This window comes from Canis lupus, chromosome 9 (genome assembly GCF_003254725.2).
Source record: "Canis lupus dingo isolate Sandy chromosome 9, ASM325472v2, whole genome shotgun sequence".
NCBI lineage: Eukaryota > Metazoa > Chordata > Mammalia > Carnivora > Canidae > Canis > Canis lupus.
This window is the reverse complement of record NC_064251.1, coordinates 19,995,501-20,021,126: the sequence shown is the minus strand read 5'-3', so window position 1 is coordinate 20,021,126 and position 25,626 is coordinate 19,995,501. Positions and strand designations below refer to the sequence as shown.

Genomic DNA, 25,626 nt, shown 5'->3' with positions numbered 1-25,626 from the left:
CAGACTGAAAACATTGTAAAGAGAGTTGAGGGTAAATGGCAGGTTGAATCACATGGATACACTGGACAGGTTTACCTCTTCTCCCTCACCTAACCCTACTAAAATGACAGTTAAAGAATGAGAAAGACATGGACAAAGAGACCTGAAGAAGGTACAACAGTAGGCAAGAGGTGTCAACATTTTGGAAGCTGGAGGTAGGGGGTTCCTGGCTGGCTCACTCCATAGAGCATGCGACTCTTGATCAAGGGCTTATGAATTCAAGTCCTACATTGGGTGTAGAGATTACTTAAAAATAAAATCTTAGAAAAAAACAAAAACATTTTGGAGCCTGGAGAGCACAGATAAATGGAAATGGCTTTAGCAAAATAGAGAAAACAAAGTCCTAGAGGGGGGAAGCCAGGAAACAAATCAACTACTGTTAAGGTGTACCCCTAAGGTTCAGGAACTAGAATCACTAGATACCAAGATGAGGGTGTAGATGGAGTCGAAAACAGGGCTTGTTAGAAGGCAGTTTAGGAAACAGTCAGACTCTAAATCCTTTTCCATCCAGGTAGTAAACTGGAGGGTTCTCCTCTGAAAAGACTGAACAAAGAGATTCTCACATATCTGGCATAGATACGGAAAGAGGTACCAGGCTGTAAATGAGAAGATTGGTAAAAGCTAACATTCTGGTCAGAGTTAGGCTTCACTAACTTTAGCTTTTTCCAGCTCAATGGGAAAAAGTTTACACAAACCAAAATGGGAGTGGAGTGGAGTCTCCCCAACATATAAAAGTCATGTTCCAGCCCAGATATCCCGCAAAAAAGCCTGTCACCACCCCATCCACACAGAGCTTCCACTCAGCTCTTATGTATGAATGGACAGCCAAAGATAATCATTGAAAGAAACCTGTAAGACAGAAATACCCCCACCCCCAAAAACAAGACAAAAAACAGCAAGGGGAATTCAGAGGAACCACAGATAATAGAAGTAATTAAAAAATCCATTAAAAAATTATAATTGATATCCACAAAGATATGAAATTACCTCAGGAAACAAGGGACCACATCAGGAAGCATCAGATGCCAAAAAAAGAAAAAAGAATACTCGGAGATTAAGAAGTAACTTTTGAAAGTTAAAATGTCTTAAGCAGAGGGACGCCTGGTTGACTCAGTGGTTAGGCGTCTGCCTTTGGCTCAGGGCGTGATCCCACCGTCTGGGAATCGAGTCCTCCATAGGGCTCCCTCCATGGAGCCTGCTTCTCCCTCTGCCTGTGTCTCCGACTCTCTCTCTGTCTCTCATGAATAAATAAATAAAATCTTTTTTTTTAATCTTTTTTTAAAAATTCCTTAAGCAGAGATGAAGAATTCAATAGAAGGGTTAGGAAATAAAATTACAGAAATCTCCCAGAAAACAATAAAAAGACAGCCTCGTCCAAGCCACCTTTATTTTCTCCTTAATCATGGCAATAGCTGCTAAGTGTTCTGCTTCCACCCTGACCCCCTACAGTCTTCAGAGGAACCATGGTGATCCTATCACAAGGTCAGATTGCATTAGTCCTCTGCTACAACACTCCAGTGGCTTTTCCTGTCATTCACACTAAAGGCCATCACTTCACCTTTCAGACCTCATTCTTCATGCCGGCTGTGTCCCTCCTCTCTGGGCACACTGATCTCCAGGCCATACCTTGATCTCATAGGCCTGCACCTGTGTCAGCTATGTATGTTGTTCTTCCTGCTTCATTCTTTCCCAGATATATCCACCCACATGGCTTGCCCCCTCCTCCTCTGGTCTTTATCTGAATGTTAGTTTCTCAGATCTTCCCTGATCAACCTATTTAAAATCACGGAGCTCAGTATTCTGAACTTCCTACCTTCTTTCCCTAATTTTCTCTCCATAGTACTTAGCAATTTCCAATATGTAATGTAAACTGAATGAGAGCAGAAATTTTCTCAGTTCTATTCCCTTCAATATCTCTAGCACCTAGAATAATGAATGGCACATAATAGACACTAAATAAAGATTTCTTGAATAGAAGAAAAATAGGAGGGGCACCTGGGTAGCTCAGTCGGTTAAGTGTCTGCCTTCAGCTCAGGTCATGATCCTGGAGTCCTGGGATTGAGCCCCACATCAGGCAGCCTGCTCAGCAGGGAACCAGCTTCTCCCTCTCTGTCTGCCTGCTGCTCCACCTGCTTGTGCTCTCTCTCTCTCTCTGTCAAATAAATAAATAAAACCTAAAAAGAAAGAAAGAAGGAAGGAAGGAAGGAAGGAAGGAAGGAAGGAAGGAAGGAAGGAGAAAGAAAGGAAAGAAAGAAGAAAAGAAAAGAAAAGAAAAGAAAAGAAAAGAAAAGAAAAGAAAAGAAAGAAAAGAAAAAAGAAAAGAAAAGAAAAGAGACTTGAGATCCACAAGTCAGAGATCCAACCTGAGAAAGAAGTGAAGAGATTTCCCAAGCTGACTATATAGAGTCTTTCAGACCCACTAGTGTTCCATTGGGTTTCTTTCTGGCTTGGCAACCACCTTCCTGGGGCCTCTGTTCTCCTGCGTCCTCCTGTATTCATCTAGATTGGGTCTTTTTAGTCCTCTCTCTCTCTGTGTGTGTCTCTCATGAATAAATAAATAAATAAAATCTTTTTAAAAAGATTTTAATTTTTTAAGCAATCTCCACATCCAATATGGGGCTCAAACTCACAACTCCGAGATTAAGAGTCACAGACTCTACTACTGACTGAGCCAGCCGCCTGCCTCATAAGGAAAAAAAAATCTAATGATGGTAATCTTACTCTATAACATGGCTTAACTGTGAAAAATATTTACAATCACAATCATATAAAAACTGAATATTGGTCTAACAAAAATGTTTAACAAAAATATATAGTGAGGGTATAGGAAAGAGGAATAGCTTGAGAGATTTACATCCTCTGCTCAATAGTAACTCAATAGATAATGTCTACATTTTTTAAGGATTTTATTTATTCATGAGAGACACAGAGAGAGAAAGGCAGAGACACAGGCAGAAGGAGAAGCAGGCTCCCTGCAAAGAGCCCGATGTGGGACTCGATCCCAGATCCCAGGATCACTCCCTGAACCGAAGGCAGACACTCAACTGCTAAGCCACCCAGGCATCCCAATAGTGTCTACATTTGAAAAACAATCAAGAAATACTAGTATGAGCATATTATTTAAAACTAAGAAATAGGGGGACCCCTGGGTGGCTCAGCGGTTTAGCACCTGCCTTTGGTCCAGGGCGTGATCCTGGAGTCCTGGGATCAAATCCCACATCGGGCTCCCTGCATGGAGCCTGCTTCTCCCTCTGTCTGCGTCTCTGCCTCTCTCTCACTCTCTCTCTCTCTCTAGGTCTCTCATGAATAAATAAATAATAAAATCTTAAAAAAAAAAACAAAAAAACTAAGAAATAGGGCAGCCCCGGTGGCTCAGCGGTTTAGCACTGCCTTCAGCCCAGGGCCTGACCCCTGGGGACCCAGAATCAAGTCCCGTGTCGGGCTCCCTGCATGGAGCCTGCTTCTCCCTCTGCCTCTGTCTCTGCCTCTCTCTGTGTCTGTCATGAATAAATAAATAAAATCTAAATAAATAAATAAATAAATAAATAAATAAAACTAAGAAATACTGGAAATAGGCATGATTAAAAATAAGGAAGACAGAGCTAAAAGAGTTGAAAGCAGCTACCTCTAAACAATAAGAATTAGGGATAAAATGAACTAAGGGAAAGGACAGCCATTTTCCATAAAAAGTCATGTAGAGTAGTTTAACTTTTTATTCTATGAATAGGCATTATTTTCATTAAAAACAAAAGTTCAACTTGGTGATTTAAAAAAACGTCCACAGCAGCCAATTCTCTGGTCTTTCACTTATTGGAGGGATAAGACAACATAGAAAATGGACCCTAACAATCCGATACTCAGATTGTTCTATATTTAGCCAGGGAGAACCATTGTTAGATATTTTAAAAGTTTATCCCTATTTAGCAACCTTTAGCGGTGGGGGAGGAGGGTTATGTGCCATTCATGCACCATGCTAATAGCCTCACATGCATGCTCACAGTCACCCTACAAAGTAGGTACTATGATAAATGATAAGCTTTTTTCCCCCATATTCCAAGTGAAGAAACTGAGGCTTGTATGAATTTATCCAAGGCAAAACTCCTAGTAAGAAGTGGAGTCTGGGTTAAAACAGGATCTGCTGGGATCAAGAGCCCCACCTCTAAACCTCTACTCCCTGATACCATACTAGACATGTGTCCAGTGGGAACTGGCATAGGGAAAGCTCAGCACTATGGAGGCTGGAGCTGATGGCTGATGAGAGCAGGAAAGGGTCAAGGCACCAAAAGCAAAGTAGGAAAGAGCTGGGACAGGCTTAGGAGGCCTTCCTTCACTCCAGACCTTCACACACCCACCATCACCCAAGATCAGACACTAAGAGTGGGACTGATCAATGAGTCCCCACAGCCTGCAAGAGTGGAAGGTTGCTCAGTATGGGCAGGAGGCCATGTAAGGAGAAGGGAAACATATTTTCCTCTACCTTTTAGAGTTCTCTCCTATAACAAAAGGCAGATCAACAAGAGGAAAAAGCATACAGATTTATTTAATGTGAGTCTTAAGTGACACAGGAGCCTTCATAAGGAAAGGAAGACCTAAAGAAATAGTTAAGCCTGAGTGATTTTATGCTAGGTTTGATGAAGGGGAGAACGTTGTAGAAAGATATGATAGGATAAAGAGCATGAAGTAAATAATATAAAGTGAGAGAAATGTAGCAAGGCCTGTTCATTCAGATTCCTCCTGATATCCCTCAGTCTTCAGAGATAAGGGTGCTTCTTTCCTCCAAGTAGAGAGAGAGCACTTCTCACGTGACAGTTTTATGACCCACTTCAGGACATCAGAAAGCCCTTTGTCAATCTGCTGTTTCCTGGAGTCCTTTAGCTGAAAATATTCAATATGTCATAGTGCCATATTTGGAGGTAGCGTGTCCTGAATTCCATCAGCTGGAACCTGCACATTTTGGAAGGCAAAGATTAGCTAGGTTAGCTATTTTATTTATTTATCTGTTTGTTGGGTTTTATATGGTTAGGGGAAGGTGCCCCGCTTATCTGTGAAATCAGACTTTTGCTCCTTTCTCATCATGGAGAGAGGCATCTCGGATGGTGAAACCAAGAGCTGTCTCTGTTTGGGTCCTATGTTTCCTGAGGAGTCCTGGATGCCATGTGAGGGAGAGCAGACCCCTGGTAGCTGCGTGAGGGCTACCCTGTCCCAGGGCCCCTCCTATGGCTCCCTCCCACTGCTCCTTCAGGGAAACATAAGAGTAACTCCTACCTTCATCTCAAACTTTCTCTGATAATCCCACCAATACTGTAAAATAGCCGTCACTGGATTGCTTCCCCCATTTTGTGGAAGAGGACATGGAGACTAAGGCAGGTAGAGTCACTTGGCCAAGGTCATGCATGTAGTAGGTAAAGAGCTAGAACCAGAACCCCTGTCTTTCCCATTTCACCACTGCCTCTCTTTAACTAATAACAGCAACTCTTATTCTACATTCTTAGTATATGCAACCAATTCATGGGTGTTATTTCATTTAATCTCAAAATGATCCAACTAGTTGATAGCATAATTATCCTCACTGGGCAGATGAAGAGGAAAGGCTCAGAGAGGTCAAATAACTTGTTCTTGATCACACAACTACTAAGATTCAAATGTGAGGTGTTCATCCCTGCCCACACATAGCAAAGACAGGAACTCAAGTGTGTGGATTGGCATAGAATTTAAGCCAGTGGAAAGAAAGCAGCCTTTGGTTTTTGAAATGCCCAAAGGCATTTAAATGCAACTCAAGGAAAAAAAAAATAGGAAGCGCCTGGCTGGCTCAGTTGGTAGTATGTGACTTGATCTCAGGGTTGAGTTCGAGCCCTATGTTGGGGATAGAGTTCACTTAATTAAAAAAAAATAATAATCTTTTTTTTTTAAGATTTTATTTATTTACTCATAGAGACAGAGAGAGAGAGGCAGAGACACAGGCAGAGGGAGAAGCAGGCTCCATGCAGAGAGCCTGACGTGGGACTTGATCAAGGGTCTCCAGGATCATGCCCTGGGCTGCAGGCGGCGCTAAACCGCTGCACCACCGGGGCTACCCCAAAAATTTTAATCTTTAAAAAAATAATTTAAATAAATTTTTGAAAAGCCACTGCTGGTTGTAGGACTCCTCTATGGTAGGTGGCCATCAGCGTCCTGGGGGGCATTCTTCAGCATATTTATTCCTTTATTCATGAAACATTTATTGCGTGCCTAGTCCACAGTAGCCCTGCTCTGTGTGCTGGAGATACAAGAGTGACTTGGCAGGAAAGGTCCTTCATTGAGCTTCTGTTCTGGCAGTCAGGGAAGTGGGGAGAGACACAAGACACAAGAAAACAAATGAGATCATTTCAGACATGGCCAGATGCAGAGGAGATATTAACACCCAGTGATGGGATACAGGGAGATGTGATTGAGAGGAACTGGGTGAAGCTACTTTAAATTCAACGACAATTCTGAAGAGGTGACATTTGAGCTGAGACCTGGGTATTATAAACTGGGGCAGACAGTTCCAGGCAGAGGCAGGGCTGGTAGCACGAGGCTCTGTACTCAGAAGGGCTCCACCCTGGGTTAATGCTCCACACTTGGTTTAACCCACCCTTGCTTTAACTGTTACATCTTGAAATTCTTTTTTTTTTTTTTTTTAGATTTTATTTATTCATTTGAGAGAGAGAGAGACAGTTTACATGCACAAGTGGGGTGAAAGGGAGGAGCAGAGGGAGAGGGAGAAACAGACTCCTCACTGAGCAAGGAGCCCAATGTGAAACTCGATCCCAGGACCCTGGGATCATGACTTGAGCACAAGGCAGACGCTTAACCTACTGAGCTACCCGGGCAGCCCTACATCTTGAAATTCTTAACTTTTTATTATTTTTTTAAATTTATTTTATTTTATTTTATTTTACTTTTAAAGATTTTATTTATTTATTCATGAGAGACATAGAGAGAGAGGCAGACATAGGCAGAGGGAGAAGCAGGCTCCCTGCAGGGAGCCTGTTGTGGGACTCGATCCCAGGACTCTAGGATCACACCCTGAGCAGAAGGCAGATGCTCAACCACTGAGCCACGGAGGTACCCCTTAACTTTTTTTTAAAGATTTTATTTATTTATTCATGAGAGACACAGAGAGAGAGAGAGACAGAGACACAGGCAGAGGGAGAAGCAGGCTCCATGCAGGGAGCCCAACATGGGATTCCATCCCAGGTCTCCAGGATCACGCCCTGGACCGAAGGTGGCGCTAAACCGTAGAGCCACCCAGGCTGCCCTTAACAACTTTTTTTTTTTTTTTTTTTTTAAGATTTATTTATTTAGTTGTTCATGATAGACACACACAGAGAGAGAAAGAGAGGCAGAGACACAGGCAGAGGGAGAAGCAGGCCCCATGCTGGGAGCCCGAGGCAGGACTCCATCCTGGGACCCCAGAACCAAGCCCTGGGCCAAAGGCAGGCGCTAAACTGCTGAGCCACCCAGGGATTGCTTTTTTTTTTCTTTTTTTTTCCCCCCTTAACAACTTTTGAGTAAGTGCCCCACATTTGCATTTTCCACTGGGCCCTGTAGCCAGTCCAGGTTAGAGGGACCACGGGGAGGGGGGTGGGGGGGAGAGAGGATTTAGAAGTGAAATGGAAAGGGAAGCAGAGACCACCTCACCGAGTCCTTGAAGTCATGGCAAGGAGCTGGACCTTACTTCACACACAAGGGAAATCTTTGACAGATTTGAGGAGAAGGAGCAATGCGATCTTACTTACATTTTCAGGATCTGCCAGCGGAGCCTGGCTGGCTCAGTCCATAGAGCATGTAACTCCTGTGACCCTTGATCTCAGGGTTGTGAGTTCAAGCCCCACACTGGGTGTAGAGCTTACTTAAAAAATAATAAAAATAAAAATAAATAAATAAATAAATAAATAAATAAATAAATAAATAAATAAGATCCATCATTGCCTGTGTAAAGTACAGATTGTAAGGGGGCAAGGGTGGAAGTGGAAATCAAATAAGCTGCCAGTACAGTAAACTCCAGGATGACCATCTGGACTAAGATGATGGCAGTAGAGACAGAGAGAAGGCAATGTAAGATGTGTTTTGAAGAAGAATGGGCAAGAATATAAGGGATGAGATGTTGAGGATGAGGAAAAGGGTGGAATCAAGAGTGAGTTTCAGAGGGTACCAGCTGGCTAAGTCAGTAGAGCATGTGACTTTTGATCTCGGGGTCATGAGTTTGAGCCCCACCTCATCAGGTACAGAGATTGTTTACAAAAAATGACTTCTGGGTTCCTGGTTTGAGTAAGTAGGTGGAATGTGGAATCATTTGCTGAAACTGGGAAGGTTGTGTGATTGGTGGACAAATTTGGGAGGGTATCAAGTGTTGCTCTTTTGTTTATTTAAAGATTTTATTGGATGCCTGGCTGGCTCAGCGGTTGAGTGTCTGCCTTTGGCTCAGGGTGTGATCCTGGGGACCTGGGATCGAGTTCCGCATCAGGTTCCCTGCATGGAGCCTGCTTCTCCCTCTGCCTGTGTCTCTGCCTCTCTCTGTGTGTCTCTCATGAATAAATAAATAAAATCTTTAAAACAACAACAAAAACAAAAAATATTTTATTATTATTTTTATTTTTTAAAAAAATTTATATATTTTATTCAAAGATAGAGGGAGACTGAGAGGCAGAGACACAGGCAGAGGGAGAAGCAGGCTCCATGCAGGGAGCCTGACAAGGGACTTAATCCCAGGTCCCCAGGATCACACCCCAGGCTGCAGGTGGCGCCAAACCGCTGCGCCACTGGGGCTGCCCAGATTTTATTATTCTTAAAAAAATATTTTGTTTTTATTTATTTGTCAGAGAGAGAGAGTGAGTGCACAAGAAGGGGGAGCTGCAGGCAGAGAGAGAAGCAGGCTTCTCGCTGAGCAAGGAGCCCAATGCAGGACTCATTCATAGGACCCTGGGATCATGACCTGAGCAGAAGACAGATGCTTAATGGACTAAACCACCCAGGCATCCTAAAGATTTTATTTTTAAGTAAGTAATCTCTACACCCAACATGGGGCTCGAAGCCACAGCCCTGGTATCAAGAGTCACACACTCTGCTGACTGAGCCAGCCAGGCGCCCCAAGAGTTGCACTCTAGACATGCTAGTCTGAGATACTCAGAATTTAAGTGGAGATGAAGAAAAATCAATTCTCTATGTGGATCTTGACTTTAGAGGAGAGTCTTAAAACAGGATCAGACTAACACGGGAGTGTTTATTAAAAATGCAAACTATGGTGCTCCACTCCAGTTCTGCCAAATCAAAATAATTACCCCCCCCCAAACATGATTCTGATGTTCATGAAAATTTGAAGCCAACTGTTCTAAGAATTTCTACAAGGCAAGGGGCCAAGGCATCCTCCTTCCCTCTGCAGATTTTTTAGGCTGAGTGATTAAACAATCACTTAGTGAGACTTACTGAATATTTAACCTAGGGATTACCTGTGCTAGGACATTTAGGAAGAATGACCTGTGACCTCCAGGACCGCCCAGTGACCTCCAGGACCTTCCCCTCAGTCCTGAGGGGGTAGACAGACATTAGGTAGAATTATTAATGTCCACCGGTCAGGTGTAGGGATAGGAAGGAGCCTATAAGAAGCACAGTGTGCGGGGTGCCTGGGTGGTGCAGTCTGTTGGACACCTGACTCTTGGTTTCCACTTGGATCATGATCTCAGGGCTGTGATCTCAGAGTTGTGGGATTGAGCCCTGCATGGAGCCCTGCCTGGGGCTCCGCATTCACCATGGAGTATGCTTAAGACTCTGCCCCTCTTTCCTGCTCCTGCATATGGATGAATGCTTGCTCTTTCTCTCAAATAAATAAATCTGGGGGAGAAAAAGCACAATGTGGGTTCAGAGGTGCAACTCCAAAGAGTTTATTCCCCTCTCCTTGACAGGGGAAGATGTAATAGAAGATGTTGAGGATCTGAAATAGATTTTTTTCCTATTTTTTCTTCTCTCTTTATTTTTGTTTATTTTTTCCACATATCAGCATAAAAATTTTACCTAGATACTTCAGTGTAATATCTTCCAAATCTTCCCCCTTTTTAAAGAATCTTATTTGTATTTTTTTTTAAGATTTATTTATTTATGATAGACATAGAGAGAGAGAGAGAGGCAGAGACACAGGAGGACGGAGAAGCAGGCTCCATGCCAGGAGCCCGATGCAGGACTCGATCCCGGGACTCGATCCCGGGACTCCAGGATCGCACCCTGGGCCAAAGGCAGGCGCCAAACCGCTGCGCCACCCAGGGATCCCCTTATTTGTCTTTTTTTAAAACTTGGGGGATCCCTGGGTGGCGCAGCGGTTTGGCGCCTGCCTTTGGCCCAGGGCGCGATCCTGGAGACCCGGGATCGAGTCCCATGTCGGGCTCCCGGTGCATGGAGCCTGCTTCTCCCTCTCCCTCTGCCTATGTCTCTGCCTCTCTCTCTCTCTCTCTGTGACTATCATAAATAAATAAAAATTTAAAAAAATTAAAAAAAATAAAAAAAATAAAAAAATAAAAAATAAAACTTGGCTTTCCCTCTCCTTTCCCCCCAACCATCTACAACCAAGTTTGTATTCATCCATTTTTTTAATGCTCATATAATTGTATACACACACATATAAAGGCATATGGAATATTTGGTTGGTAGTTTTAAAGACAATCGCTACAGCTCTGATTTTTTTTAAAAGACTGCATAATATGCCATTGTCACCATTTGTTCAACCATTCACTGTTTGGCATTCACTCTGTTTCCAGTGTCTTTGCAACTAATGCTACACTGAGCATCCTTGTATGCTTGTTGCTATGTGTCGGTGATTGTATTTCCGCGGGATAAATTCCCAAGAGTGGGATTGCTCAGTTAAAGAAGGGTTTTTTATTGTAATAGATGTTGCCGGGTTACTCTCCAGAGAGGATGCATCACCTCCTTTGCTCAATAATATCCAATGATACAAGAGAGTGCACCTTTCTCCATAATCCTGCCAGGAAGTGGGGTCTTTGCTCCTTTTAATTTTGGCTAGTCTGGTGATTATAAAGTGACAACTTATTGTTACTTGTTGTTTCATTTCCCTCTGTACTATGAATCTGAGTCTTTTAAAAATTACTGTTTTTCCGAGAATTGCCTATTCATGACCTTGCCATTTTTCTACCATGTTGTCTTTTTCTTGTGGATTTGTAAAATCTTTTTGCATAGTAGAGCTGTTAACCCATGATTTGCCATTTGTATTATGAATTTTTTTCCTAAATCTACCATTTACCTGTGTTTATGTTCTATTTTCCCATCCAGTAAACATTTTAACTTTGTTTCCCACTTTACTGTGATGTAATTGATATATCACATTGTATAATTTTAAGGTATGCAGCATGATAATTTGACATACATATAATTACACAATGATCATTTTAACTTTTACACAGTCAAATATTTGTTTTTCTGTTACAGCTTCTGATTTTCAATCTTGGTTAATATTTTCTTACTCTTACATCATATATGCAGGCTCCTAGATTTTCATACAAGATTTTATGGGTTTTTTTTTTTTAGATATAATAGACATATAACTATAAATTTAAGGTGTCCAATGTGTTGGCTTGATATATATAATTAATATGATTAGTACAGTAATGTTAGCTAACACCCTAACATAGCACATATTTATCATTTCTTTTTGAGTTGAGAACAGTTAAGATTTAGTCTTTTAGCAACTTGGTAGTTTATATAACACAGTATTATTGACTACAGTAACTATTTTGTGCATGAGAGCTCCAGAACTTATCTACTAGCTATGACCTGAATTTATTGTTTACATTTAAAATTTTAATCCGGGGCACCTGGATGGCTCAGTGGTTGAGTGTCTGCCTTTGGCTCAGGTCATGATCCCAAGGTCCTGGGATCAAGTCTTACATCCGCCTCCACACAGGGAGCCTGCTTTTCCCTCTGCCTATGTTTCGGCCTCTCTCTGTGTGTCTCTCATGAACAAATAAATAAAATCTTTAAAAATAAAATAAAATTTTAATCCATCTAAAGTTTATTGTTGCATTTAAGATAAAACTTTTATTTGCTTTCATTTGGAAAGCCTACGATTGCAAAATCAATTATATATTTTTCCCAATCAATTAAACCACTCATTATGTTATATATTAGAATTTCAGGGGCAGCCTGGTGGCTCAGCAGTTTAGCACCGCCTTCAGCCCAGGGCCTGGTCTTGGAGACCTGGGATCGAGTCCCATGTCCAGCTCCCTGCATGGAGCCTGCTTCTTCCTCTGCCTGTGTGTCTCTGTGTCTCTCATGAATAAATAAAATCTTAAAAAAAAAAAAAAGAATTTCATATATTTGGGACTTATATTTGGATTCTCTATTCCGTTCTGATCGATTTGTCAATACCCATATCAATGCGTTGTCACTTTAATTATGGTCTTCATGGTTTGTTCTCACACTTGGTAAGGCAAGTACTTCTTCACTGTTCTTTCTCATACTTTTCTGGGCACTCATTATCATATATAAAGTTTAAGAACATTGTAACCAGTTCAAAAAAAATTTTTTTAAGATTTTTTTTTGGGCAGGGATCCCTGGGTGGCGCAGCGGTTTGGCGCCTGCCTTTGGCCCAGGGCGCGATCCTGGAGACCCGGGATCGAATCCCACATCAGGCTCCTGGTGCATGGAGCCTGCTTCTCCCTCTGCTTATGTCTCTGCCTCTCTCTCTCTCTCTCTCTGTGACTATCATAAATAAATAAATAAATAAATAAATAAATAAATAAATAAATAAAGATTTTATTTTGGGCAGCCCGGGTAGCTCAGCGGTTTAGCACCACTTTCAGCCCAGAGCTTGATCCTGGAGTCCCAGGATCAAGTTTCACGTCAGGCTCCTTGCATGGAGCCTGCTTCTGCCTCTGCCTATGTCTCTGCCTCTCTCTCTGTGTCTCTCATGAATAAATAAATAAAATCTTAAAAAAAAAAAAGATTTTATTTAAAAAACTCCACCTAGGAGTCTAAATAAATAAATAAAATCTTTATTTTTAATTTTTTAAAAGATTTTATTTATTTATTCATGAGAGACACACAGAGAGAGGCATAGACACACAGGCAGAGGGAGAAGCAGGCTCCATGCAGGGAGCCAGACGAGGGACAGCTGAGCCGAAGGTAGATGCTCAACCACAGAGCCACCCAGGCGTCCCCCGCCCCCAATTTTTTTTTTTTGAGCCGAGGACTGTTGGTTAGGAGAGCGACTGAAAGCCAGAGCATCTCAAAAGGTGGTACAGCAAGTGCAAAGACTAATCAGGCAAGAAACGCTGGACTCGAAACCGGAGTTTGGTAGGTATCGCCTTTAGCAGGGGACCCAAGGGGAGAAGGGACGGGGGGGAGGGGAGGTTGTTTGCTGCGTCCAGTTTCGGCCTTTGGATCGCGCCTAACTTGGGGCGTCGCACTCTCACTCCCTAGTGCCAGTTAGGTCCCGGGCGACCAGGAAATGTGCCAACAGCTCCTAGGGCTGCTATGGATATGTGTGTGCTGCCCCCTCCCGACGCGATGCGGTAGTGCAGCCTTGAGCCTCCCCGCCCGCTCCTGGGGGATCTCAGACCCTGGGTGTCCAAGCCCAAGCAGCCTCCAGCTCTGCGGAGCACGTCCTTTAGCGCCAACAAGGGCTTAATGAAGCAGTTTCGGGGAGGAGTCTTCAACTGCATCCCCAAATGCCTGGTCAGAATCAGAAACTACTTCAAACTTCCTAAACCTGAATTTCTCCCGTCCTTGCCACACCTGCTGATTTGCCAGGATTTGGAGCCTCTGGTCCGGGCTATTCCTGCCTTTCTGGAGACGATCATCTAGTGTGGGAGCCAATAAATCAATAATGCCAATAAATCAATGCATAAATTTATTTGATAAGTGAACAATGCAATAGAAGCCCCAAGGTGCTGCCCGTGATCAGGAGACGTCTACTTCTGGAATAGAAGGCTCTGCAGGGGTTCCGGGGAGGAAAAGAGCTGGTGGAAGAAATGGATTTGGAGCCCATCCTTGGAGAACGCTCCAGTTGGGATCAGCAGGGAAGGAGAATATATACCAGCAGAAGGAATGAGGAGGACGGTGGGATTTCTACTTCTAGTAATGATGGGCTGTTATTTGGACCAACGTTCCCACTGAAAGCAACTGCAAATGCTTTACAAAAGACTTTTTAAATCTCCTTAACAATATCACAAATAGGGCAGCCCCGGTGGCGCAGCGGTTTAGCGCCGCCTGCAGCCCGGGCGTGATCTTGGAGACCCTGGATCGAGTCCCAGGTCAGGCTCTCTGCATGGAGCCTGCTTCTCCCCCTGCCTGTGTCTCTGCCCCCCCCCCCCGTCTCTATGAATAAATAAATAAAATCTTTTAAAAAAACAATATCACAAATATGTGACAAGAGAGCTATACATTTCCAGGGCAAAGCCTAAGGGAAAGTGGGATTCCCAGAAAGGCACTGGAATATAGGACAGAGGTAACCCAGAATGCAGAAAAGAGAGGCAGAGAAAGAAAAGAAGTTGAGAGACATGAAGGATACATTGAGACTGCCTGACATAGTTGAGTCAGAGTCCTAGAAGGAAACTACAACAGAATGTGGCAAGGGCAAGATTTGGAAGATAATGGTTAAAAATTTTCCAATACTGTTGAGGCATCCATCCACGAGCTCTGGACGCCCAGAGAGTCCCATGCAAGATAAATAAAATAGAATCCATATGTAGATATATTACAATGAGACTTTAGAATGACAGATATAGAAAGAAAGTATTTTTTAAAAAGATTTTATTTATTTATTTGAGAGAGCAAAAGAGAGAGAGCATGGGCGTGCATGAGCGGTGAGGAGGGGCAGAGGAAGAAGCGGACTCACCAATGAGCAGGGAGCCTGTGAACTGAGCCACCCAGGTGCCCCTAGAAAGAAAATCTAAATCACCAGCAGTAATGGAAATTAGAATACAGTAGAATGATATCCTGAACATGCTGAAAGAAAATTTCTGGGGGTGCCTGAGTGACTTAGTTGGTTAAAGCATCTGCCTTCGGCTCCAGTTGTGATTCCAGGATTCTAGGATCCAGCCCCAAATTGGGGTTCCTGCTCAGCAGGGAGTCTGCTTCTCTCTCTGCCCCTCCCTCCTACTTGTGCTCTCTCTCTCTCTCTCAAATAAGTAAGTAAATAAATAAATATATAAATAAGATCTTTAAAAATGAAAAAAATTCTGGGGTACTTGTCTGGCTCATTTGGTAAAACATGCAACTCTTGATCTTAGGATTGTGAGCTTGATTCCCACATTGGGCATAGAGTTTACGTAAAAAAAAAAATAACTTCTGACCTAGAGTTCAGGAGTAAATTTTCAAACAAGTGAAAACTAAGAGTTTGCCATTAGCAAACTTAGAGCTTCACTAAAGGAAGCTCTAAAAGAAATTCTGAGGGATGCAATTGAGACAGAAAGGTCTGAGAGGCAGGAAAGAATGAATGCTTGCATGTAAATACTTGGAACAGCATTATTCATAATAACCAAGGGTAAAAACAACCCAAATGTCCATTAGCTGATAAATACATAAATTATGTTCTGTCGGGGATCCCTGGGTGGATCAGCAGTTTACCATCTGCCTTCAGCCCACAGTGTGATCCTGGGGTCCTGGGATCGAGCCCCGCATTGGGCTCCCTGTATGAAGCCTGCTTCTCCCTCTGCCTGTGTCTGTGCCTCTCTCTCTCTCTGTCTGTCTCTCATGAACAAATAGGTAAAAACTTTTAAAAAATAATAAATTGTGTTCTGTCCATACAATGGAATCAGTCACAAAAAGAATTAAGTATTGATACATGTTCAGACATGATGAACCTTGAAAACATATTCAGGGCAGCCTGGGTGGCTCAGCGGTTTAGCGCCGCCTCCGGCCCAGGGCGTGATCCTGGAGACCCAGGGTCGAGTACCATGTCGGGCTCCCTGCATGGGGCCTGCTTCTCCCTCTGCCTGTGTCTCTGCTTCTCTCTGTGTCTTTCTCGTGAATAAATAAATAAAGTCTTTTAAAAAAATAAGAAAGAAAACATATTCGATGAAAGAAGCCAAACACAAAGAGCCACATATTCTGTGGTTCCATTTATATGAAATGTTAAGAATAGGCAAATCCATGGACATGGACAGAAGGTAGATTTGTGGTTGACAGGGGCTACAGGAAGAAAAAAATGGCGAGTGGCCCTAATGAGTAGAGGATTTCTTTTTGGGGTGATGAAAATATTACAGAATTAGTGGTGATGGTTGTACAACTGTGTAATATACTAAAGACCACTGAATTGTACACTTAAAATGGTGAATGAGGGGTGCCTGGGTGGCCGATCGGTTAAGCGCCTGACTTCTGCTCAAGTCATGATCTCAGGGTCCTGGGATAGCTCTGCATCAGGCTCCATGCTCAGGGCTCAGTCTGCTTGTCCTTCTCCCTCTGCTCCTCCCCATGCTCTCTCTCTCTCTCTCTCTCTCTTTCAAATAAATAAATATCTTTTTTTTTTAAGGAAGTGAAAAGAGGGATCCCTCTTTTCACTTCCTTGGCGCAGGGTGGCGCAGCGGTTTAGCGCCTGCCTTTGGCCCAGGGCGCAATCCTGGAGACCCGGGATCGGGTCCCACGTTGGGCTCCCGGTGCATGGAGCCCGCTTCTCCCTCTGCCTATGTCTCTGCCTCTCTCTCTCTCTCTCTGTGTGACTATCATAAATAAGTAAAAATTAAAAAAAAAAAAAAAGGAAGTGAAAAGATCTGTACATACATAAATCTAAACAAGCATTGACTATGTAAATAATAATAATAATTCCCATGGAGGTTAAAAGAGAGAATTAAAATGTACAATATAAATGATAAATGAGGTTAAAGTGCTCTATGGTCCAGGATAAAGGTAAATAAAGGTATTAACTTTGGACTTTGATGCACATTATATTTCTTAGAGTATAGGCCCAAACAACATGCCCTGTATATAAATATGGAATGTAATTTGTAGCATAATCACTAAAGGAATAGAAACAAAGGCATAGAAATGACAATAAGGACCAGTTGGCCCATCTGGGGATCCAGTCAAATCTATTCACAGTGAGACCTGGCTGCCTGAGATTAGTGTTACCAGATGAAGCAGATAGAGATTAGAAGAATCACAAACAGGACCTCAAGAGTTGTCTGATTCACCCCACTCTTTCACACACCATCTCTGTCATTTATCAGGTTGGCTCCTCCTAGAACCAGGCATGGTGCTAGGTGCTAGGTGGTGCAGAGTCTCTGCTTTCATGGGACCATGTGGCCCGTTAGGGTGGCTGGGTATGTGACCCAGAGCCCACCCCACGGGGACTGGCGGGTCAGACTGAGGAGCTCAGCATTGATGCCACGAACCAGGGAAAGTCATTGAAAAGTTTTCAGGAGGGCATGGCGTGATCCTTCCACCTGCTGAGCAGAATGGACTGGAAGGAGATGGGAGTAGAAGCAGAGAAAAGAAAAGAAAGACAAGGTGGCTGGAGCGTGGTGGGCAGATATGAAAGAGTAAAGGGAGACATCTGGATGTGAGGGTGTGAGAAGAGAGGAGTCCAGGAAACTGAGAGGTGGAGGTCTCAGGACTTGCCAGGGTCCTCACAGAGCAGGGTGCTGAGCCAAGGCTGGGACCAAACCAGGGTCTTTCCACCACACTGTTTGAGACATGCCCACTCCCAAGTGGAAATACAGGCAAAGGAGAACCAGACAGTCTGGAGCCGGGAGGCCTAGATCTGTCATCTTCCACCTGTATGTGACGGTTAAACTGGGGAAAGTGTATGGGACCAGGACACGAACCTGGGCACAACGCCCGAGTTAGCGCATGGCAATGAGACCAGCGAAGAGCAGAGCAGTTGGCTGCTAGCAGAGCCGCTCACAGACCACCTGCTTCAACACTGTCTTTTCCTGGGCCTTCCCTTAACCTCTCCAAGACTTAGCTTCTGTGATGGACAGCTTCTCAGATGTCCCCACCTCCCTACACTCACCCCCTTGTGTGATCCTCTCCCTTGTTTCTGGATACAACCCACAACTTGTGTCTAACTCTAAAATACGTCAAAAGGGATGTGAGATGTCACCCCCATGATTAATTAAATCATATAAGACAAAAAAAAATCATATAAGACAACTTTTTGCTAGTCAACCCACTCTGGAGATGCTCTTTGCTGGCTTGGTGAAGCAAATGGTCATGTTAGGTGTGATGATGAGTGTGATGTGTCAGCTCAGCAAGGCTATATAATACAGTTACTAGATCACATGCGCATCTACGTGTTGCTATGGAGATAAATTGTAGATGTGGTTAATATCTACAAGCAGTTGACTTTATAAGTAAAGATTATTCTCGGTAATGTGGGTGGGCCTCATCCAATCGGTTGGAAATCCTTAAAAATGAAACTGAAGTTTCCCCAAAGAATAAAGAAGAAATTCTACCTCAAGACTACAGCATCAGCTCCTCTCTGGGAGTTTCCAGTTTGCCAGTCTGCCCTATGGATTTCAGACTTGCTAGCCCCCACAATTATGTAAGCCAAATTCTTGGAATAAAGATCTTTACACACACACATATACACACACTTCCTACTGGTGCTATTTTTCTAGAAGACACTAACTGATACAGTGGGAAAGCCCATGTGGAAAGAAACTGCCTTCAGCCAACAGCCAGCAAGAAGCTGAGCCCATCAATCCTGTACCCTGGAGGAAATAGATTTTGCCAACAATCTGATTGAATTTGGAAACAGTCTCTTCTCCAGTTAAACCTCTAGATAAGAAAACAACTCAGAAGATATCTTGACTGCTGCCTTGTGAGACCTTGACCAATAAACCATGTCTGGACCTCTAGCCCATTGAAACTATGAAATAGTAAATATGTGTCGTTTCAAGCCATGAAGTTTGCAGCAGCAATTTTTAAAAAAAGATTTTATTTATTTATTCATGAGAGTAAATGAATATTCATGAGACACACACACACACACACACACACACACAGAGAGGGAAGGGGGTTGCTGAGACCTAGGTAGAGGCGGAAGCAGGCTCCCTGTGGGGAGCCCGATGCTACTGGGACTCAATCCCAGGACCCCAGGGTCATGACGTAAGCCAAAGGCAGACGCTCAACTGCTGAGCCACCCAGGTGTCCCCAATTTGTTATACAGCAACAGAAAACTGATCACTTCCCCATCTGTAAAAGGGGTAAATATTAGTGGTCATCTCATGGGGCCATTGTGGAGCTTCGGAGAGATGATCCAACAGTATGCTTAGTACAGTGCCTGGCATACATTTAGTGCACAACAAATCAATAAATGTTAGCTCTAATTTTTCTGGGATTATTTAGCATGGTCAAAGAATCAGAAACAGAACTAGGAATGTCCAGATTCCTGAAGCACTCAGACTCACCATACCTCACATAAGTGGGAGAAGAGCCTTGATTATTTCAGAGAAGCAGTAGATAACATGATGGTTCAGTGCACACACACCCCAGTATCATAGTGCCCAGTTCAGTCTGGCTCTGCCATCTGTCAGCTGTGTCAAAGAACAGCATCTGGCACATAGTAGGGCTAGATAAGTATTAGCCGCAATAGTAATAACAATATCACTATGATTTTGTCATTGTGATGATTTTATTATTATTACTATCACCCTTTTTTTAAAAAGATTTTATTTATTTATTTATGAGAGAGAGAGAGAAGTAGAGGCACAGGCAGAGGGAGAAGCAGACTCCATGCAGGGAGCCTGACGTGGGACTCGATCCTGGGACCCCAGAATCACGCCCTGGGCAGAAGGCAGGCACTAAACCGGAGAGACACCCAGGCGTCCCTACTATCACCATTATTATATTTGTCTCTAACTTCTAGCCCTAGAAATTAATATAGTGTACATTTATACAAACTGAGCAAATAAAGAACGGGTAGGAACCCACACTTCAGAGATTCAGAGGCTGCTTATTTTGAACACACTTCCTACGTCCTTGTCAAGGGATTCCCATTGTATGATCTCTTGGGGGCGTCTGGGGGTCAGGAAGGACTGCATCTACTACAGAATTGGCGGCACAGGGCAGCCCTGGTGGCTCAGTGGTTTAGTGCCGCCTTCAGCCCAGGGCGTGATCTTGGAGACGGGGGAGGGGTGGGGGGGAGTCCCACATCGGGCTCCCTGCATGGAGCCTGCTTCTCCCTCTCTCTGTGTGTGTCTCTCATGAATAAAAAAATAAAATCTTAAAAAAAAAAAAAAAAAAAAAAGGCGGCACAGTTTTGTCACCCCTTCCCCTAACTTCCAGGATCCTTCACTCTTGCTGCGGCCCCAGGTCCCTAAATCCAGCAGAGGGCGCTGTGGCCTCAAAATGCAGCCCGCAGCCGGTTCCCGCTCCCCTCTCCTAGAGGCCAGACGCTGGAGAGGAAGGGTACCCGCAGCGGGGTGGGCCTGACTCCAATCAGACCATTTGTCCTAACTAGTCCCTTTCTCCAAGCACTCAGCAAACTCCCTATCACCCACCGCTGGCGGGTTTTCCAAACCTCATCCTGTTCTTTGAAGGCTCCAGAGCTCTAGACTTCCCTTCTTTGAACCCCAGAAACTGCATTTCAGCAATGAATCATAAGGGCCTTCTGCTGCTCTGTTACTGTTTCCAAATTCCATGGCAGCACAGCTATAAACCTCCGTCTGGCCCTCTGAGGAGCCTTCTGCCAGCCACCCACAGCCTTCTCTTCTCCTGTCCTGTTCCAACTTCTCCAGACAAAACTCACACCCCACCCAGCTTACTTCTGCTTCAGTCGGCTGCAGGGGAAAGGACTATTTCTTTCATTCAGTCTTTCAGCTAACCACTGTTTTGGGCCAAGGTTAGCATCACGCAGAGACGAAGACAGCCAACCTTTATCAAGCACCCGCTACTATGTGCCAGATATTGTCCTAAGCACTTCACATGCTCTTCACAATACCCCTATGATGCTTCTTAGACCCATTTTACAGATGAGACAATTGAGGCATATGAGTGGCAAAGGGACATATCCTAAGGTCATACAAAGCTAGCATTCAAACAAACCCAAGCTATCTGGTTCCAACAACTGTTGGAATAACCAGCATGTTCTTTTTTTTTTTTTAAGATTTTATTTATTTATTCATGAGAGATACACAGAGAGAGGCAGAAACAGACAGAGAAAGAAGCAGACTCCATGCAGGGAGCCCGATGTGGGACTCAATCCCCGGACCGTGGGATCACGCCCTGGGCCAAAGGCAGACACTCAACCGCCGAGCCACCCAGGCGTCCCGGAACCAGCATGTTCTTAAACAGCATGCTATCTGGACTTTACGTACAGACATGGGACTCCATCCCTAATCTTTAGAACTTCACTGTCCAATATGGTAACCACTAACTACATGACTATGGAGCACATGCCTAATCTAAATAGAGATGTGCTGTAAGTGTAAAATACATACTGCATTCCAAAGACTTTGGTTGAAAAAAAAAAAAGTAGCATTAGCAGGGAACCTGGCTGGCTCAGTTGGAAGAGCATGCAATTCTTGATCTTGGGGATGTGAGTTCAGGCCCCAAGTTGGGTATAGAGATTACTCAAAAACAAAATCTTAAAAACAAAACAAGACAAAAAAAATCTTAAAAACAAAACAATACACACACACATATATAAAATATTGATTACATGTAGAAGTGATATTTTTGATATATTGAGTTAAATAAAATATATCATCAAAATTAACATCACCTGTTTCTTTTTACGTTTTTTTAAAGATTTTATTTACTTGTTCATGAAAGACACACACACACACACACATACACAGAGGCAGAGACACACACACACACAGAGAGAGAGAGAGAGAGAGAGAGAGAGGCAGAGACACAGGGAGAGGGAGAAGCAGGCTCCATGCAGGGAGCCCGATGTAGGACTGGATCCCAGGACTCCAGGACCACGCCCTGGGCTGAAGGCAGGCACTAAACAGCTGAGCCATCCAGAGATCCCTCTTTTTACTTTTTAACATGTAGGTTACTACTAGAACATTTAAAATGGCATAGGCGGCTCACCTTTTATTTCTGTAGGGCAGAGTCCTAGGAGCTTTAAGCCCAGTGGAAAGACAGATAGACAGGATCTCAAATAATTCTAAAACAAGAGAAAAATGTGGTGTGTGTTCTAAGGAGTGAGATCAAGGTGGCACAGGAGCCCAGGGAAGCTTTCAGAATGGAGTCAGAATTCCAGAGGTCTGCAGGCATTCCACCCCGGAGAGAGAAGCAGTAAGAACAGCAGATGCCAAAGCCGAAGAGCAGAGGGAACCCCGAGTCAGCCAGGGAGGCGGGACATCTAGCACTCCTGGGAGGAGCAGAGGGAGCCAAAGGCTGGTGCACCTCAGACTGCGGGGTGGGAGGTGGGGGCTCTGACTGTGGGGGCAGGATGGAGCTCCAGGAACCTAAGGCTGGGGAGGGCCCTAGGGACCGGGGAACAGGCCAGCTCAGGCTCCAGCAGGGATGGGGAGGCGGAAGGGGGGCGGGCAGTGAGGGGAGGGTCAGCCCTCGTCCTCCCTACGGCTCCCTGAGGGGAGTGTGATGACCAAACTCCTCAGAGGAGGTTGCTGTGGGAGGATAACTTTTGAGGATCATTTCCTGCCTCTGGCTCACGACTGCTTCCTGCCCAGAGCTCCCAACACTTGACCTGCATTCAATTCTTTCCTCCCAGGGGAGGTGGGTGGCCAGGCCAGCCTCACGTGCTCCGCAGGTCCAGAGACCCAAGCACCTCCGCAGCTGAAGGAGGCAGGAACCCAGGTGTCCAGAGGCTTAGCCTCCCCCAACCCCTCGGAGGATCTGGACTCCAGGTGTCATAGTGAAACTTCTGGACAGATTTTGGGGGAGCCAACCCTGCCTCCCTCCCCTGGGGAGAGGACTCAGCTTTCCTATCTTTTGGTCTGTTTACCCCTCTGGGCCTCTCAGCTCTGGGTGAGAACTCCAAACTCTTCTTCATTTATAGGGCATGCTTTTTCCCCCACACAGAAGTTGGGCATCTCTAAAGGGAAGGGGGGCAGTTTACGGGCAGATTCCACAGGAAATAATCCTGTGATTCCTTCCCTAGAGCCACCGGAGTCTCCCATCTGCAGTTTCCTGGCTTGTTGTGACGTGAGACAGGCTCCCAGGATGTGACTTCCGGGAGTCCACTGAAGGGTGGTAAAAGGGGCCAGACCTTTCTTTCTTACTTCCCAAGTCTAAACCACGCCCTCCTCACATTTGTGTGGGGAGTGTCATCTCAATACTTAAAATGGGCTGAGATCCAAAAAAAACAACCCAGGTCATTTCAGCTTAAACCTCTGCCTCTAACTATTGGCAGCTTAACCTCTGCCCCATCCTATTGTTCTCATAAGTCCTGGAGACCCCTAGAAGACCATCACACCATCCAGGGATCTTGGACTCCTCCCAAAAAGCTGCACTGAGAGCTGAGATGAGCCCAGGGGAGACTGAGTCCCTTTACCTGGCCTTGTCCCTTGATCACTAGCTGAACCACAGAGTGGGACATTTCGTCGCACCCTCCACATACCCTTTAGAGCGGGGACAGAATTTCCATAGAATGTGGGGGTCTCCTCTTCCGAGGATGTTCAGTCGGGGTCCAAGCGGAAATCAAGACCCTGTGGGAAGGACAGGCCTTGAGTGCAGACCCTGCTGGAGATCCCCGCAACCCGGAGCCCCCTCTGTGCCTCGGGCGCCCCCTGGTGGCAACAGAGGGAGACCACAGGAGACCAGGACAGAAGGCAGGGCGGACCCTGGAGGAAACTCCTACCCCGAGCCCACCCTCCACCCGGCCCTGACGCCAGGAGTGGATTTGTGTGCAGCCTAAAAAGGGCCCTGGAATTCTTTCTCCTTTTTCATTTTCCAGGCTGCACCGTCCTCCCGCCGCCTGCTGGAGCCGGAGCCGGGCGCTAGGTCCCCAGCCCTACCCTGCGGCGCCCTGAATGAAGAGGGAGCCCACACTGCAGCAGCAAGGGGCAGGTCGGCCAGGGGAGACGCCCCCCCCTCCCTCAGCACCCCGTGCCCTACACCACCACCAGCTCAGCGCCTCCCTGTCCTAAAAACCTTCTCTTCCTTCCCTCTCGCCCCTCCTACTGATCCAAACGCTAAGCCTGATTCGTAGAGGAGGAGGGAAGGGGCAGGGGAGGGTGTCCTCCGGCCAGTGCAGCCCCCGTCCGCCCCAGGCCGCCCCCGGTTTGGCCCCTCTGGGTGCTGGGTCCTGCGGGGGACGCTCAGGAAGCCTGCGGACCAGCCCGAGAGCTGGGGGTGGGGCAGGGGGGAGGGGTGGGGGAGGGGAGGCTGGAGGGGAAGGGAGCCCAGGCGTGGAGGCCGGGTTTGGGAGGTGAGGGGCTCGTCCCCCTCAGCCCCGTGGGTTGCAAAGAATTGCTAATTGCAACTAAACGAGGCCCGGGTGTGGGGGAAGGGGCAGCCGCTCGGCTGTCAGGGGCTACCGCCTCTTTGAGTGCCCGGGTAAGGCCAGGCCAGCCTGCTCTTCTCATGTAAAGCAGCTTTTTGTCTGGGGGAGCCAGGGCTGGGGCCAGGGGCTGGGGAAGGGGCCCAAGCCATTAGCAAGCTTCTTGTTCCCCAGAAAGGGAGCAGGGCGAGGATGGCTCCTCGGAGTAAGGACACCCCCTCCTCCTCCACTGCCGAGCTCTTTATGGTGGGGCGTGATGGGGTGCTGCCCAGCAGGAGGGGGTGGGCCTGGGATCCCAGCACCCCCCTTGCGGGCCTGTGGGAAAAAACTGAGCACAAAGAAGGGGGCTGGCCCGGCTGAGTTGGGAGACAGGGCAGCTCTGATCCGGGGATGCCCTGAGCTGGAAGTACCCATGGCTGGAGCCCCTTCCCAGAAAATGGGCCCGGGAGCCACGCCGACCTTATCTGCTCAGTTGCGCCCTGTTTGGGACTTCTTCATCCACTTTGCCAACCTTCTGAATGTTTTGTACTGCGGGGAGTGGGAAATGTCTTGCCTGAGCCCAACCAAGGAGGAGAAGGAATCAGACCTCTGGAGAAATCCTCTAAACATAGGAACCCTGGGGCCAAGTAACCTTTTAAAGACCCGACAGCCTTGCCTTCTAATTTGGATGCGCCATTTTATGAGCCTCTATAAACTTGGATGAGAAATTATGTAGCTTTATTGAGCCTCAGTTTTCTCATCCATAAAATGGGGGCAACAGTACCGTGCTCTTAAAGTTCTTGTGAAGATAGAGACATGCAAAGTACCCCGCAGGGCAGTACCTGGTTCTCAGTGGGTCCCTCCCCTTCCTGGGAACATCTGACCTTTAATACATGCATGCTCCAGGGATAATGAGGTCTGGCTACTTCACATTTGTAGAGCACTTTACAATTTCCAGAATGCATGTGTCAGCTCTCAGACAGTAACTAACTCGAAGTGGGACAGGTCTTTGCCCCTCCCCCCATCCACATTGGACTGGTGGAGAAAGTGTTGATAGAAGTCAGATCCCCCAACAAACCCCACTCCTCCCACCCCACAGTGTGGTCTTAGAGATCCCAACTCAGATTAGACAATAGAGCCCAGGGCCAGAGTACAACTAGTCCTGGCTGTCCAGGCCCCTGCCCAGGGTCTGGGTTACACAGCTTGCCTTGGTGGCCACCTGG

The 25,626-nt window shown here is 45.6% G+C and overlaps 1 protein-coding gene across 2 annotated transcripts in view; it reads left to right on the top strand.

Moving 5' to 3' along the window:
• Positions 1-25,626, top strand: part of LOC112655444 (uncharacterized) — a 31,947-nt gene that overhangs the window by 2,751 nt on the left and 3,570 nt on the right. For both annotated transcript variants that reach the window (XM_049114003.1, XM_049114004.1), the window contains exon 2: positions 23,879-23,991. In XM_049114003.1, the coding sequence (XP_048969960.1) occupies positions 23,879-23,991 (113 nt within the window). The remainder of the gene's footprint in view (positions 1-23,878; positions 23,992-25,626) is intronic.